The sequence below is a fragment of the Drosophila suzukii genome, chromosome 4 (assembly GCF_043229965.1).
Source record: "Drosophila suzukii chromosome 4, CBGP_Dsuzu_IsoJpt1.0, whole genome shotgun sequence".
NCBI classification, from domain to species: Eukaryota; Metazoa; Arthropoda; class Insecta; order Diptera; family Drosophilidae; genus Drosophila; species Drosophila suzukii.
Window position 1 is genome coordinate 2073572 of NC_092083.1, and position 15234 is coordinate 2088805.

Here is a 15234-nt window from a genome sequence, read left to right on the forward strand (position 1 = left end):
TCGCTAGTTTTGCGGGGAAACAACTATAAATAGCTACATTTCGTATACTCGTAACATGTGAACTTCTAAAGTTTGAGGTTTTTGCTCTATGTCGTTAGAAAGGTATTTCGAAATAATTTGTACGCTGTTCTAACATGTTTTGTCTAAATACCACCGTTTAAAAATTATGGTCAATATTTTTTTATTACGATTTATTTTTAGCTTTTTAATGATTTCTTAAAAACGGCTCTAATTATTTTTTTGTTAATTCTCAAAGTTTAGCGCCCTTGAGATTTCTCAACTTTTGACATACGACACGTTGTTTAAAAAGTCACGTTTTAAAGTTATTAATCAACAAGAATGGCCACATTTACCAGTTCAGAACATCCAACACTGACTGAGAATTGAACTTTTTTTCGTATCCAAACTTTATATTAATGTCATAAAAATTTTAGATGATGTTAAGCCGCTAAATGTAAGAGTCTGTTTAGTTCTATCACTTTTGGAAAAACTCGTTAGCTTTGGCGGGAAAACGGCTATAACACTATAATACAGCTACATAGTTGTGCTATATGTCGTTGGATATGATTGGATTACCTCTTAACGGGGTACAAATCTAGTGACGATCGCCCCTTCAACAAACGAAAGTTCTGATATCAAATTTTGTGAAGAAAAAGTTTTATATGATCTTCTAAGTAAATACAATTTCTAAAAAATTTTATTTGTCACGCTGTAATTCAATATGCCCGTGTTTAGCTGTACGATTTTGACAAAGTGTGTCAAATAAGAAAAATTTAGAAAGTGTATTTATTTATTATTTCGTCACACAAGTTGATATCAAAACTATTGTTTGTTGAAGGTACGATCGTCACTAGACTTATACCATGCTATGAGGTCTTTTTGTTTGATTGTATGTACAGAGCTTTCCAATTTTAAGTGTTTTTCACATATTACCTTCTACTCGTGGGAATATCATTCTTTTATTATTTCAGAATTTCGAATAGAATTTTAAAACAAGAAAGGAAGTTACCCTTGCAGTTACAATTATAAAGTATAATATAATATGTCAAAAAACACCGAAGCTATAATTTGTTTCATATTATTTTCCAACCAATTTTCTGAACGTTCCTATGGCATTTATATGATATAGTCTTCAGATTTTGATAAATTTAAATTCGAAATTCAGAACTAATTAAAAAATGTTATTTCCAAGCGTAGGAGGTTATATGTTAAACAAGAAAGAGATTTAACTTCGGCAAGCCGAAGCTTGTATACCCTTGCAGTTATAATTATTAAATTTAACAAGGTAGAACGCTATAGTCGAGTACCTCGACTATCAGATACCCGTTACTCAGCTAAATGGAGATATGCAAGCAGCAAAGCGAGATTAAAATGCGCCACCTACCGGCGGTATACAGATTTAAGCGTTATGGGCTTAGAGTGGGTGTGGCCAATTTTTTTTGGATCAATCGATAGGTATTGACGAGACCAATACATTTCAGTTAAAATTTTTTATCTAGCATGAAAATTGTGGGCGTCACAGGTTTTCGCGGTTTGTGGGCGTAAAAGTGGGCGTGGCAAACTTTTTTTTTGGTCAATCGATAGGTATTGATAAGAACAATACATTTCAATTAAAATTTTTATTCTAATATTAAAACTGTAGGAGCCACAGTTTTGGGCGGTTTGTGGGCGTTAGAGTGGGCGTGGCACTGTACTGAAACAAACTTGCGCTGCGTAAGAAGCTCAGGAATCTGCTTGCCAAATCTCAATAGCCTAGCTCTCATAGTTTCCGAGATCTCAGCGTTCATCCGGACAGACAGACGGACAGACGGACATGGCTAGATCGACTCGGCTAGTGATCCTGATCAAGAATATATATACTTTGTGGGGTCGGAAACGCTTCCTTCTGCCTGTTACATACTTTCCGACGAATCTAGTATACCCTTTTACTCTACGAGTAACGGGTATAAAAATGATATTCCCAATGTATAAGATAATATGTCAAAAAACACCGAAGCTATAATTTGTTTCATATTATTTTCCCACCAATTTTCCGATCGTTCCTATGTCATTTATATGATAAAGTCGTCCAATTTTGATAAAATTTAATTCGAAATTCAGAACTAATTAAAAAATGTTATTTCCAAGCGTAGGAGGTTATATGTTAAACAAGAAAGGAAGTTAACTTCGGCAAGCCGAGGCTTGTATACCCTACGCAAACTAGTCTCTCAGTTTTAAAGCTATCGGGCTAAAACTTTCCCAAAAGTCTTATTTCTTTTGCAGGTCGTATATAAGTCGGATCCAGCCGGATCGGACAACTATATCTTATGGCTCCCATAGGAATAACCGGAAAAAAATTTCCTTTTATTATTTCTTTCGTGTTTTTAAACATATAACATTCTACGCTTGGAAATAATTTTTTTAACTAGTTCTGAATTTTGAATTTAATTTTATCAAAATCGGACGACTTTATCATATAGATGCCATAGGAACTATCGGAAAATTGGTGGGAAAATAATATGAAACAAATTATAGCTTCGGTGTTTTCTGACATACATACTATTGGGAACACAATTTTTTGTATTTTTAAATTTAATAAATATAACTGCAAGGGTATACAAGCCTTGGCTTGCCGAACTTAACTTCCTTTCTTGTTTTTATACCCGTTACTCGTAGAGTAAAAGGGTATACTAGATTCGTCGGAAAGTATGTAACAGGCAGAAGGAAGCGTTTCCGACCCCATAAAGTATATATATTCTTGATCAGGATCACTAGCCGAGTCGATCTAGCCATGTCCGTCTGTCCGTCTGTCCGTCTGTCCGTCTGTCCGTCTGTCCGGATGAACGCTGAGATCTCGGAAACTATGAGAGCTAGGCTATTGAGATTTGGCGTGCAGATTCCTGAGCTTCTTACGCAGCGCAAGTTTGTTTCAGTAGACTGCCACGCCCACTCTAACGCCCACAAACCGCCCAAAACTGTGTCTCCTACAGTTTTGATGCTAGAATAAAAATTTTAACTGAAATGTAATGTTCTCATCAATACCTATCGATTGACCTAAAAAAAAGTTTGCCACGCCCACTTTAACGCCCACAAACCGCGAAAACCTGTGACGCCCACAATTTTTATGCTAGATAAAAAATTTTAACTGAAATGTATTCGTCTCGTCAATACCTATCGATTGATCCAAAAAAAAGTTTGCCACGCCCACTTTAACGCCCACAAACCGCAAAAACCTGTGACGCCCACAATTTTCATGCTAGATAAAAAATTGTAACTGAAATGTATTAGTCTCGTCGATACCTATCGATTGATCCAAAAAAAATTTGCCACGCCCACTCTAACGCCCATAACGCTTAAATCTGTATACCGCCGGTAGGTGGCGCATTTTAATCTCGCTTTGCTGCTTGCATATCTCCATTTAGCTGAGTAACGGGTATCTGATAGTCGAGGTACTCGACTATAGCGTTCTTCCTTGTTTTTTAATATATCTCTCGCAACAATACATACCTGTGAAGTGAAGTTTTTTATAACAAATTATTCTATTATTTTCGTTTTTTAGGCTGCTGTCAAAATTGCTGGAAATAAAAAACACGTGTCCTACAGGCCTCCCTCCTTAGCCCTGGCTCTAGGTCGAAAATGTAAGAAATCAGCTTGTAGGGTATATTGTAATTTTTTTAAGTATACAGAAATTGTGGAGCTCTGCGCTCTGATAAGACCAACGGAACTGAAAAAACTGATGTGTTGGGACTGAGTGACGGATTGCAATATAAAGTAGATTCAAATGTTGTATGAAACGATATATTTAATGATCCTATTTTGATATTTACTTCCCTTACTACTTTGTGTAGGTACAAGGTGCAATATGTGAGACCATATTGGTAATCTAATCCACTAAAACGGTTTTTAGATTAGTGTGTTTATTATCTTTCTTTTTATTGAAAAGTTACTTAATATTTGACCCTGTTATGTTTGAAAATATGTTTGCAGATAAGTATATATGTAAGAAAGGTATTATCTTACTTTAAGTTACCTTTTTTCTAATATATAATACCTTACAGATATATAAGATTTAAAAATCTGGCTGTGAATACTATTTTAAGATATCCGCAAATGCTATATAGAGCTGGTCTTATCAAATCGTTTTGCTACCTATCAATTCCAACGCATTTCTATCGAGAATATACATTTTAAAAGCCTCACCAACTAGTTTAGTTACAAAGCGCGGCGAATACGGACTTAAATTTTGTAGCGGGATATCTTCTAGAATTGCTTATATAACACTTATAAAAGTGTCAAATTAAAGCAAGTGCTTTTTCCTGTGTTTCATGTGTAAGTGTCTTAGGTAACTTGCCGAAAATATAAATTACATTATTACACTGTGCAACATTTTTAGGGCCATGAAATGTAACCGCAATTTGTACTTTACGTGCGGAAAGTACTCCTCAAACCTAGCAAAACCCCATTTGTATTTTCCGACCCAGCTCGCGCTTACCTAATATAGCACGTTAAAGTCTTAAATACCAATTTAATTTATAATGGCCATATCCTTTAATCCCACATTTTGTAATATTTTGGAAAAATTTAAATGAGATTTGTGTTCTAATTATCAATTATATACTTGCCAAAAATAATTTAAATCGGACCAGTCATTATAACCAAATAATAGTCAAAATTTTGCAATTCAGTCGAGATTAAACACCACATTAAGCAAATCAGCTGTTTTCACTCATATGCCATCAAGCCTTCAGCAAAATATTTCAGTTTTTGAGCATACAACGGCATATTCTATTGCAACGTGCCAAATAAGAACATTTTAGAAAGTGTAAGTGTTTGTTAGTTGCAGGTGCAATCGTTACGACCTTTTACCTCACTAAGAGCTGTTTTAATCTGATATCGGAAGTGTTTGTTTCAAAGTCTATTATAAAGAGGAGTTATGTTCACTGTTGCCGTAATACTCATATGTGAGCTATTGTAATAGCATTAAAATCAATATATATAATTCCGTTGCTGTATCCCATACTTAATAATAAAAACATTTTTTCTAGGAATTTAAATAAAGTATGTGTAGTTAGACATCGGAAATTCAACCTACAAAGTTGTACGGGCTTTTAATCATTTTTTATTACAAAAAGTTTTTCTCGATAACAAACTTGTAAATGTTATACTTTTACCTAAAGATTATCTTATATGAATTTTGTACCATTAAATGAACGATTCATTCAAGGTAAGCATGAAATGTTTTCCATGCTGAACTGAATCGGGTTGCAATTTTTATCGCTCAATAACTTCCAATAGGTAAATTTCATTCAAGGTAAGCATGAAATGTTTTCCATGCTGAACTGAATCGGGTTGCAATTTTTATCGCTCAATAACTTCCAATAGGTAATTTGTATGACAAGAAATGTTATGGATCAAAAGTTCAGGAAATCAAGGGCTTTGTAGTTTAAAATTTAAAAATAAATCATTCGAACCAATTATGAGAAAATAGACAAAAAGTTGCTATAAAACTTTTCTATAATCTTTTGTATTTAGAGAATTTAGGCAAAACCGTCGTTACTGGCATATTGACAGCGATATATAGCCCGTATCAGTATCATTAGTTGTTTGGAAACTGTTTAAGATCTAGTTTTTTTTATTTACCGCTAAACTTGCGGGCTGTTAACTTTTTTCCAGAATTCTTAGAACAAAAGTCTTCTATTTCGAGCCTCCCAATACACTCATAAGGGACTATATGACCCTTAAACCAAAAAGGATTCATACAAATCCACAAACAAAGGCACAAACATTTTCATGTTTGAACGGAGCATTTTTACAAATGAGGTGTTATTCGACGCGTTTTCTCAGTAAGAATAAAACTTGGCTAATAACGTGGGGCATTTATCCCCACCGGCCCCAACAACTCCAATTTTCACTATTACACCTTATCCCGTTTTTCTTCTAAACCAATTGAAATTACTGAAGTTTTGGTATACAATCCTTTTAGTTTTGGCAAAACCTTTCGATTGGTGCAGGACTCGTTATGATAGATTTGTGGCTCGATTTGTATGGGTCCGAAAAAAGCAGGATATAACAAGCCCACAAACAAGGGGCAAACATTTTCATTTTCCACCAAAATCTTGTTTTTGGAATAACTTTTGAACGGAGCATTGTATTTTAACAGATGAGGTGTCATTCGACGCGTTTTCTTAGTAAGAATAAATCTTGGCTAATAACCTGGAGCATTTATCCCAACGGCCCCAACAACTCAAATTTGTACTATTACACCTTCCCCGCTTTGTCTTCTAAACCAATTGAAATTACTGAAGTTTTGGTAAATAATCTTTTTTCTTTTGGCAAAACCTTTCGATTGATGTATGACTCGTTATGAATGATTTGTGGGTCGATTTGTATGGGTCCGCGAAAAGCAGGATTTGAAAATGCAACTCTTATGATTTATGAATGAAAAACTTTGACAAATTGTCTGATATAATATAGTAAAATAGTGTTTTTCATTCGCGGGTCAGGGGTTCAAACGCCATTTCAGACCATACATTTTTTTTTTAGCAATATTGTAATATTTTTCAATTGGACTTAAATTCGTTAACATTGTCGCAGTTTCATTAAATATAATAAAATTTCCATTTTCTGTGTGTTAAGCAAAAAAGCTTACTGCTGCGACAGTCTCTTGACAAAAAAAATAAATTTGCCTGCGTTTTTTAGACAAAAATCCGCTGTTGATTTTAATCAATGCGCATTATTTATGTATTAAACAAAAACACCCGTTAACGAGGTAAAAATAGTGACAAGCGAATCTTCCACATAAAATCGCAATCTAAAATTTACTCAATTACTCCGCCTCAGAAAAATGTTCAAGATTCTACTCACCGAGGTATCTTCTTTATCGTTAAAGTGCTGGGCAATTGCATATGAGATGTTCCAGGGTTTCAATAGCCCCCAATTGATCACATTTCCTGCAGGTGCGGTGTTGAGTATTCCGAGTATGATAAGTAATAGTTAAATCTAGAAAATAAGCAGATGGGCCAAAGCGAACGGGCTAAGATAAAATCCATCCAAGAAAATGATTCCTTAATCTTAGATCGTCCCCAAGAGTTTTTTAGATATCCAAATAGAGTATTTCGAACATGCTGCAAATTTGTGCATTGCATTTAAGTCCATCATAAAGTGGAACAACCAAATCTTTAAGACTACTCGGAAACGTTTGGCATGCTTAGACAGCATCCCAACTCATCCCATATAACCCGACTCTTTTTTACGGCATTGAATATGGTTCCTGTGATGCATTGAGCATGCAAATACTTAAAGGTGCGATCACGTTACCTGATGTGCCGGTTACTTCTTTGGCCTAGGCTTTGAGTAGTGGATTAAGCTTAGAACCCTTTTATTTTCCAACAAAGTCCTAGTAAAAACGAACCTCCATATTTGATGGAGCATTTGCGAATAGCCACGCTTACAAGGACTAACAACTTAGTCTGCAAGAGGATTAAGCTATTAATAGCAGAGTTACATTGTTTCGTCCAGGCGACTCGCTACTAAAATGACCACCGTAACAACATTAGAAACATACTTTATAAAAGATCTCTATAATTACTTGAAACTCACAACTGTTTTCTAATATTTTACCTACAAAAATTTCACCTTTCATTTTGAGTATGTCTGATCGGACAACTATATCATAAGGCGGCCATAGAAATTATTAGAAATACGTTTTCCTTTTTCTTAAAGTTCAGGCCGATAGGCCTAAAATAGGCAAAATCTTTTTGCTATCAAAAATTTTTTGAATTTTTCATGAAAGCATTCATATTTAAGATACACTAAATGAAACAGTTTAGATTGTAATTTTCTGATGCTCATGTCACCAGTTATTATTTCGACCGGATGTCATTATGCAACGAGATTTTGATATCAGCTTTTAAACATTGCCTCGTCACCCAAGTTTGTATTTCTGTAGCATAAACGAACACGACGAAATTTAGTCAAAACCGTTTCCGACCCCATGAAGTATATATATTCTTGATCAGCATGACTAGACGAGTCGATCTGTCCGTCCGTTTCTACGCAAACTAGTCTTTCAGTTTTAAAGCTATCGGGCTGAAACTTTTCCAAAAGTCTTATAGCTCCCATAGGAATAATCGGAAAAAAAATTTAAAAAATTTAATCTTTGGTGTTTTTTAACATATAACCTCCTACGCTTTTTAATTAGTTCTGAATTTCGAATTTAATTTTATCAAAATCGGACGACTATATCATATAGCTGCCATAGGAACGATTGGAAAATTGGTGGGAAAATAATATGAAACAAATTATAGCTTCGGTGTTTTTGACATATTATCTTATACTATTAGGAATATCATTTGTGAATTTTTAAATTTAATAATTATAACTGCAAGGGTAACAAACTTCGACTTGCCTTGCCTTTCTTGTTTTGTTTCTATTTATTTTTAAAATTTAATTTTCAGACTTGATCTTGACCATCAATCAAAGCCAAACGTCCCTGGAAAAATTTATTTAATACAATAATGAGTGTTCTGTCCAAATATGTTGACCGTATTGCAGAAAAATGTGAACATAATGGGCTCACTAAACACGCTTTTAGCTATGCTCTTGTGACAAGTGCTATACTAGCGCTTACTGTCAAGGTGACCATCCCTTACGCGAAAAGCGGAAATACTCAAAAAGGAAAACACAAAGGCAACAACGGGGCACTTACGCCATCGGAAACAGATATTTCAGAAGAGGATTCAAAACTCGCAGAGGCCGAAAAGCTGTTGGTTGCTCAGCAGCTAAAAAAAAAGTCGAACAACTTTATTGAGCCCGGACTAAACAAGGAATTCTTGAAACAACTGAAAATGCTTGCAAAAATAATGGTCCCGCAGACCTTTTGTTACGAGACTGGATTGCTGAGCATTCATACGTTTTGCCTAATTTCTCGCACATTTCTTAGTATTTATGTTGCTGCTTTGGAGGGGGCCCTCGTTAAATTTATAGTACGAAAGGACGTTAAAGAATTTGCTCTTGTTTTACTGAAATGGTTCGGGATTGCGATCCCTGCTACGTTTGTTAATTCCATGATACGGTTTCTTGAAAGTAAACTTGCCCTGGCTTTCCGGTAAGTAACATATTTAAGTTATTAGGAAAGTATACAATTTTAGTCTTTTACGTAGAACTCGACTGGTACGCCACTCATATCGTCTTTACTTTAAGAATCAAAATTATTATAGAGTATCGAATTTGGATGGACGCATTGAAAATGCGGATCATAGGTAAGTTTTAATGTTGCAAACAGTAATGGATATTAACAGTAAATGAATTCTTTATACATTTAACTCTCGTATAGACTTACCGAAGATATTTCTGTGTTCGCTAGCTCTGTAGCTCATTTGTATAGTAGCCTGACTAAACCATGCTTCGATCTGATGCTTATTGGCTTGGCATTGATGAGATCCTCTAGAAAAATGAAAGCTAACATTATAACGGGTTAATTCATATAGTATGAGTATGTATTATGCAGATCTGACTATTTTATTCCAATACGCAGGACCGGCTTTATCAGTTGGTGTTATTGCTCTAACAGCCCATATATTACGAATTGTATCACCGAAGTTTGGACAGTTGGTATCGGAAGAGGCCAATAGGTATGGGTACCTTAGGCACATTCACTCCCGCATAATAACAAATGCAGAAGAAATTGCATTTTATGGAGGTCATAAGGTGAGTTTTTCATTTGAATTTAATGTTTGCACTATGTTACAACTACTCTTTGTATCAATTAAAAGTTTCTCAGTTGAACCCTTACCATACGTTTTATGTAAAATACAAAAGAAATTTGGCTTCAGGAACCACATGACTATTTTAAACGTCACCTTTTGCTTTTGTATAAAATAAAGTGCGGTGTTTCATACCAATAAATAAGAGAAGAAGTGGCAGAAGAAAATTTATTTTTTGCGGCGTACAGTGGGATAAAGGGCTCCAAAATTGATCAAACCTACCAAGCACGGTGCAAAAATAAAACAAATTTTGGTTTAATATGTTGAAGTAACTTATACAAAGGACGAGAAACTATCAGATACCCGTTACTCAGCTAAAGGGAGAAAAAGGGAGATGGAGATATGCAGTTGTAAAGCTCCACCTACTCGCGATTTCAGTATATTCAGCAATATGGGCGGCAGACAGATTTTAACGTTATGGGCGTTAAAGTGGACGTGGCAAACTTTTTTTTAAGTCAATCGATAGGTATTGGCGAAACCAAAATACTTAAGTTAAAATTTTTCTAGCACTAAAACTGTAGGAGCCATAGTTAAAGTGGGCTTGGCATATTCGCTTAATAAACTTGCGCTGCATACGAAATCTCAACTCTCTAGCTCTTATAGTGTGCACTTGTAGCGCTAGGATATAAATAAATAAATAAATAGTTTCCGAGATCACAGTGTTCACACGGACAGCGGACAGATGGACATGGCTAGATCGACTCGGTTAGTGATCCTTATCAAGAATATATATACTTTATGGGATCTGAAACTCTTCCTTCTACCTGTTACATACCTTTTTACCTTCTTACGAGTGACGGATATAAATATACGAAAATAAGGCTCATCAAACTAATATCTCTTGAACGACAAGACGTTAATCCTTCAAGTTTAAAATGAATATATTCCTTATTTTGTGAGTATTTTTCAAACAATTTATAAATTTAGGAAGTGATGTCTTGGTATAACTTTTTAAATTAAATTTGTTGAGTGAATGTGATAGACCATCTTTTAGAGTAATTTATTCCTAGTTTAAAGAATCCAGTCTCAATCTGCGATTTTTGCGACTTTTTGCAAAAATTACATTTTTTTGCAGATACTTCTCGATATGCAATGCGGCCCTGTTAGAAGTGTGGCGCAAGAAAACGTACGGCCGTGATAACATAGTGCCGTATTCGCTTTTATTTGTGAGCACATCCTCGACAATACTCTTTAGATGAATGAAACTCGTTTAAAGTGTTTTCCGTAAATTTTTCAATTTTTTAATTTTGCCAAAATTGCAATAGGAAAATGGACATCTTCACTATGGATGGACAAGTTCGCTCGGATTTCATTTTAAATGAAACCCTTACTTCTGCAAATTTAATCTAAGGGTGCACCGACCACTAGAAAAAAATGAGCAAAATACCTTGCATAGTTCAGGAGATATTAATTTATGACAAAAAACCAGGTGAAAGTCCCCATAGTGGCCTGTAGCGATTAACAGAAAGTCCAGTCTCAAAGTATGCTACATTTAACGTTATAAGTCAAGCGTTGCCACCTATCCTAAATCTTGGTTGGCGTAGGTCAAATAGTTGATTCAGGGTTGCACTTGAAATGGTATTCTAACACGTTTTTCTTTGAAAAACCTTCAAGCGGTGAAGACGCGTTTATTGTCACTAGGTCGTCCGCGAAAACGTGAGTTACAGGAAAATATTTTTATTTATTTATTTATTTTTCAAAATACTTATGCCGACCAGTGTACATACTTTATGGGGTCGGAAACGTCTGCATCACTGCGTTGTAAACATCTGACGGAAATCATAATACCCTCTGCAAGTGTATACAAATAATTAATGTTGACTTAGAGGTTCCACAACATTATTAGCTATGGCATTTTGAAATCCGTGTTATTTTAGCCAAGCTATGAGCTTTGATTGTTGAAATAGAAGACAATTTCTGTAAAACTTAGCAACAAAATCAATAACAAAAAAAATAAAAATAAATGTAAGAGTATAATATTTATTCCATTATTTCTCTGACCGTTTCTTTGACAGCTATATGTTAGAGTCGTCAGATTTGTCATTTGCAAGCTTAGGAGGTTATATGTTAAAAAACACCAAAGCTATAATTTGTTTCATATTATTTTCACACCAATTTTCCGATCGTTCCAATTGCAGCTATATGATATAGTCTTCCGATTATGATAAAATTTAATTCAAAATTTAAAACTAATGAAAAATGTTATATTAAAAAACACCAAAGATATATTTTTTTAAAATTTTATTTTTTCCGATTATTCCTATGGGAGCTATAAGATATAGTTGTCCGATCCGGCTGGTTCCGACATATATACTACCTGCAAAAGAAAGAAGACCTTTGGGAAAGTTTCAGCCCGATAGCTTGAAAACTGAGAGACTAGTTTGCGTAGAGACGGACGGAAGACGGACAAACGGTTTTTTCTAGATCGACTCGTCTAGTCATGCTGATCAAGAATATATATACTTTATGGGGTCGGAAACGTCTCCTTCACTGCGTTGCAAACTTCTGACTGACATCATAATACCCTCTGCATGGGTATAAAAACACCAAAGATATATTTTTTTAAAATTTTTTTTCCCGATAATTCTTATGTGAGCTATTAGATATAGTTGTCCGATCCGGCTGGTTCCGACTTATATACTACCTGCAAAAGAAGGAAGACTTTTGGGAAAGTTTTAATATAGATTTTTAAAAAGTTGTATTTGGATCTCTGAAATCGTACTTAAGAGTCCAAAAATCTTTTAAACCAAAATTGCTATATCATTTGTAATATGGTTTTCTTATAAATTTATAATTTTAGGTGGAGATGCAGCAGCTACGGCAGGCATACAACCGCCTTGTAAATCAAATGACTACAATTTTTAACCAAAAGCTTTGGTTTATTATGCTTGAACAATTTTTTATGAAATATGTTTGGTCCGGTACTGGAATGATTATGGTGTCACTTCCAATTCTGACAGGCAGTGACATAGGATCTGCATCAAAACGCGACACGGACATTACGGAGTCTCGAGTTAGCGAACGTACGCAGTATTTAACTACAGCTAGGAATTTACTAATTTCTGCAGCAGACGCGATTGAGCGATTAATGTCTTCCTACAAGGAAATCGTGTCGCTTGCTGGTTACACTTATCGCGTGGCTGGCATGATGGATGTGTTTGAGGAAACAGCTCAGGGACTCTATTGCAAGACGAGTGTAATAGAAAACGATCAGTCGAATGGTATTATAGAGCACCGTAACGGCAAACCAATAGCAAAAGGTCGAATTATTTACTCAGATGATCCGGAAAATATGGCAATAAACCTACGTGCAGTGCCAGTAGTGACACCAAACTGTGATATAGTTGTACCGAAACTTACATTGTGCATAGAGCCTGGTGTGCATTTGTTAATAACTGGGCCGAACGGTTGCGGCAAATCCAGCTTGTTCAGAATACTAAGTGGGCTCTGGCCTATATACGCTGGAGAACTGCAAATACCGCGGCCTGTGAAAGATATTCCTTGTATGTTTTACATTCCACAACGTCCATACATGTCAATTGGTAGTCTTTGCGACCAAATAATATACCCCGACACACGGGATGATATGAAACGTAAGCAAATATCTGAAAATGAATTAAGACGCATTTTGAAGTTGGTCAGCCTTGAACACATCGCCCAACGGTATACAATTTTAGATTTATGTTTTAAGTTGATAAGTGTTAATTTGAAACATTAATTTCAGTGATAGTTTTGACGTTGTTCGTGATTGGAAGGACATATTATCTGGAGGTGAAAAACAACGTATGGCGATAGCTCGCTTGTTTTACCACAAGTAAGAACAAATTAAATTGCTTCATTTTTAGTATCAAAGCATTAATATATCTTTAAAAATATTTTTATTACACCGCAAATATTATATCCGTTACTCCTAGAGTAAACGGGTATTTGGTATTCGTCAAAAAGTATGTGACAGGTAGAAGAAATCGCCCACAGCTTTGATGCTAGAACAAAATGTTGATGGAAATGTGTTGGCTTCGTTAATATCTATCGATCCTGCTTAATAGCATATATAGTCCCTATAGGGTCGAAAACGCTTCCTTTTACTATCAATATAATGCCATTTGATGGCAATTGATTAACAAGTCAAAAACCGTGAACCCTTCTAAACACGCAAGACTGAATTTAGCGTCATGGGCTTGTGATCATATTCAAGAACATGAATACATTTAGGGTCCGACTCGCTTTCTTCTACCTGTTACATACTCTCCAACAAATACGTATTCCATTTTACTCTAAGAACAACGTTTAATTCGCTTGATTAATTTGTATGAAACTTTCATACAAAAATCAATATGTGAATTTATCCTTTTAAAACATATTTTTAAAAATTTGTAATTAAGTTTTTAAACACTTTTTATAAATAAAAAAGTATTTGCAAGTTTATCAACTTTCCGCAAGGGAACATCAGCGCAATGCCTTAGAAGATACTAGCAATACGCGTAAAGAATACAGTCTTATAAGCTGTTCTCTTTGGGCTACGGCATTGAATTAATGCACACTGTTTTTCTTCTAGGCCACGTTACGCCCTTCTTGATGAATGTACGAGCGCAGTATCTATAGATGTTGAAAGCTCAATATATGAAATTGCTAAAGGGATGGGAATTACGCTGTTGACTATAACACACAGGCCTACCTTGTGGTAAGATTTCATTATCTTACCTATTTTGTCTCCATTAAATAAACATTTTGCTTTAGGAAATACCACACACATATATTGGAGTTCGACGGCCTCGGAAACTGGCAGTTTAGAAAAATGAATGTAGATGAACAACAAAAAGAACTATTTCTTTCTTAGTACGATATATAAGCTAGGTTAGCTACGGCTCGCCGAGTTTTATTTACCCTTGCAATTATACATAAAATGTATTTAAGATGTTTTTCGTTTGACAGTTTCAGAATATGGGCCTGCAATTTTGATAGAATTTAAAAATCATCGGGACATTAAATAAAGCGAACCTATATTGATAAATTTGTCTATCCTATCAAGCGTTGTAGACGAAACTCGTTAAAAAAACGATTAATTGCAGCTTATTGATACGCAAATGAAAATATTTAACCATACTTTATAACACGGATAATGCTAAGAAAAAAACGATTCACCATTAAAGGACATCTATTACAGTTTTTAAACCCATTAACAAAATTTAATGACTGACCTACATGGTCATACCTGCCAGTTGCCACTCCTGCCAGAACTTCTACATACCCTTATTGTTTATATAGTGTATGAGGGCTGCTAATTAAGTCTGCGGCCTAGGTCACTTCTAGCCATATTAGCACCGATTGACTTTTTCCAAAAAATGTTTCGACTTTTATCTATAAAGGCGAAACACAATATTTTCATGTGTGACCACGTGTGATATTGATCAAAAACTTATCTTGGCAGAAAAATTGAATTAACTCGTGAACATTTTCGTGCAATCATTTTTCACAATTTTCGACGTAGTTA

General features: G+C 35.0%; 1 protein-coding gene across 6 annotated transcripts in view; it reads left to right on the forward strand.

Moving 5' to 3' along the window:
• Positions 1 to 14754, forward strand: part of Abcd1 (ATP binding cassette subfamily D) — a 30395-nt gene extending 15641 nt beyond the window's left edge. For 4 of the 6 annotated variants that reach the window (XM_017088708.4, XM_036818912.3, XM_017088707.4 and 1 more), the window contains exons 2-10: positions 3539 to 3617; positions 8436 to 9085; positions 9141 to 9239; positions 9314 to 9453; positions 9515 to 9687; positions 12544 to 13406; positions 13468 to 13557; positions 14299 to 14424; positions 14481 to 14754. In XM_017088708.4, coding sequence (XP_016944197.1) covers positions 8496 to 9085; positions 9141 to 9239; positions 9314 to 9453; positions 9515 to 9687; positions 12544 to 13406; positions 13468 to 13557; positions 14299 to 14424; positions 14481 to 14580 — 2181 coding nt within the window. In that variant the 5' untranslated portion in view covers positions 3539 to 3617; positions 8436 to 8495 and the 3' untranslated portion in view covers positions 14581 to 14754. Of the gene's footprint in view, positions 1 to 3538; positions 3618 to 4169; positions 4309 to 8435; positions 9086 to 9140; positions 9240 to 9313; positions 9454 to 9514; positions 9688 to 12543; positions 13407 to 13467; positions 13558 to 14298; positions 14425 to 14480 lie in introns of those variants that run through there. The other 2 variants (XM_036819739.3, XM_036819347.3) reach the window with 2 other exon arrangements.
• The last annotated feature ends 480 nt before the right edge of the window (positions 14755 to 15234 follow it).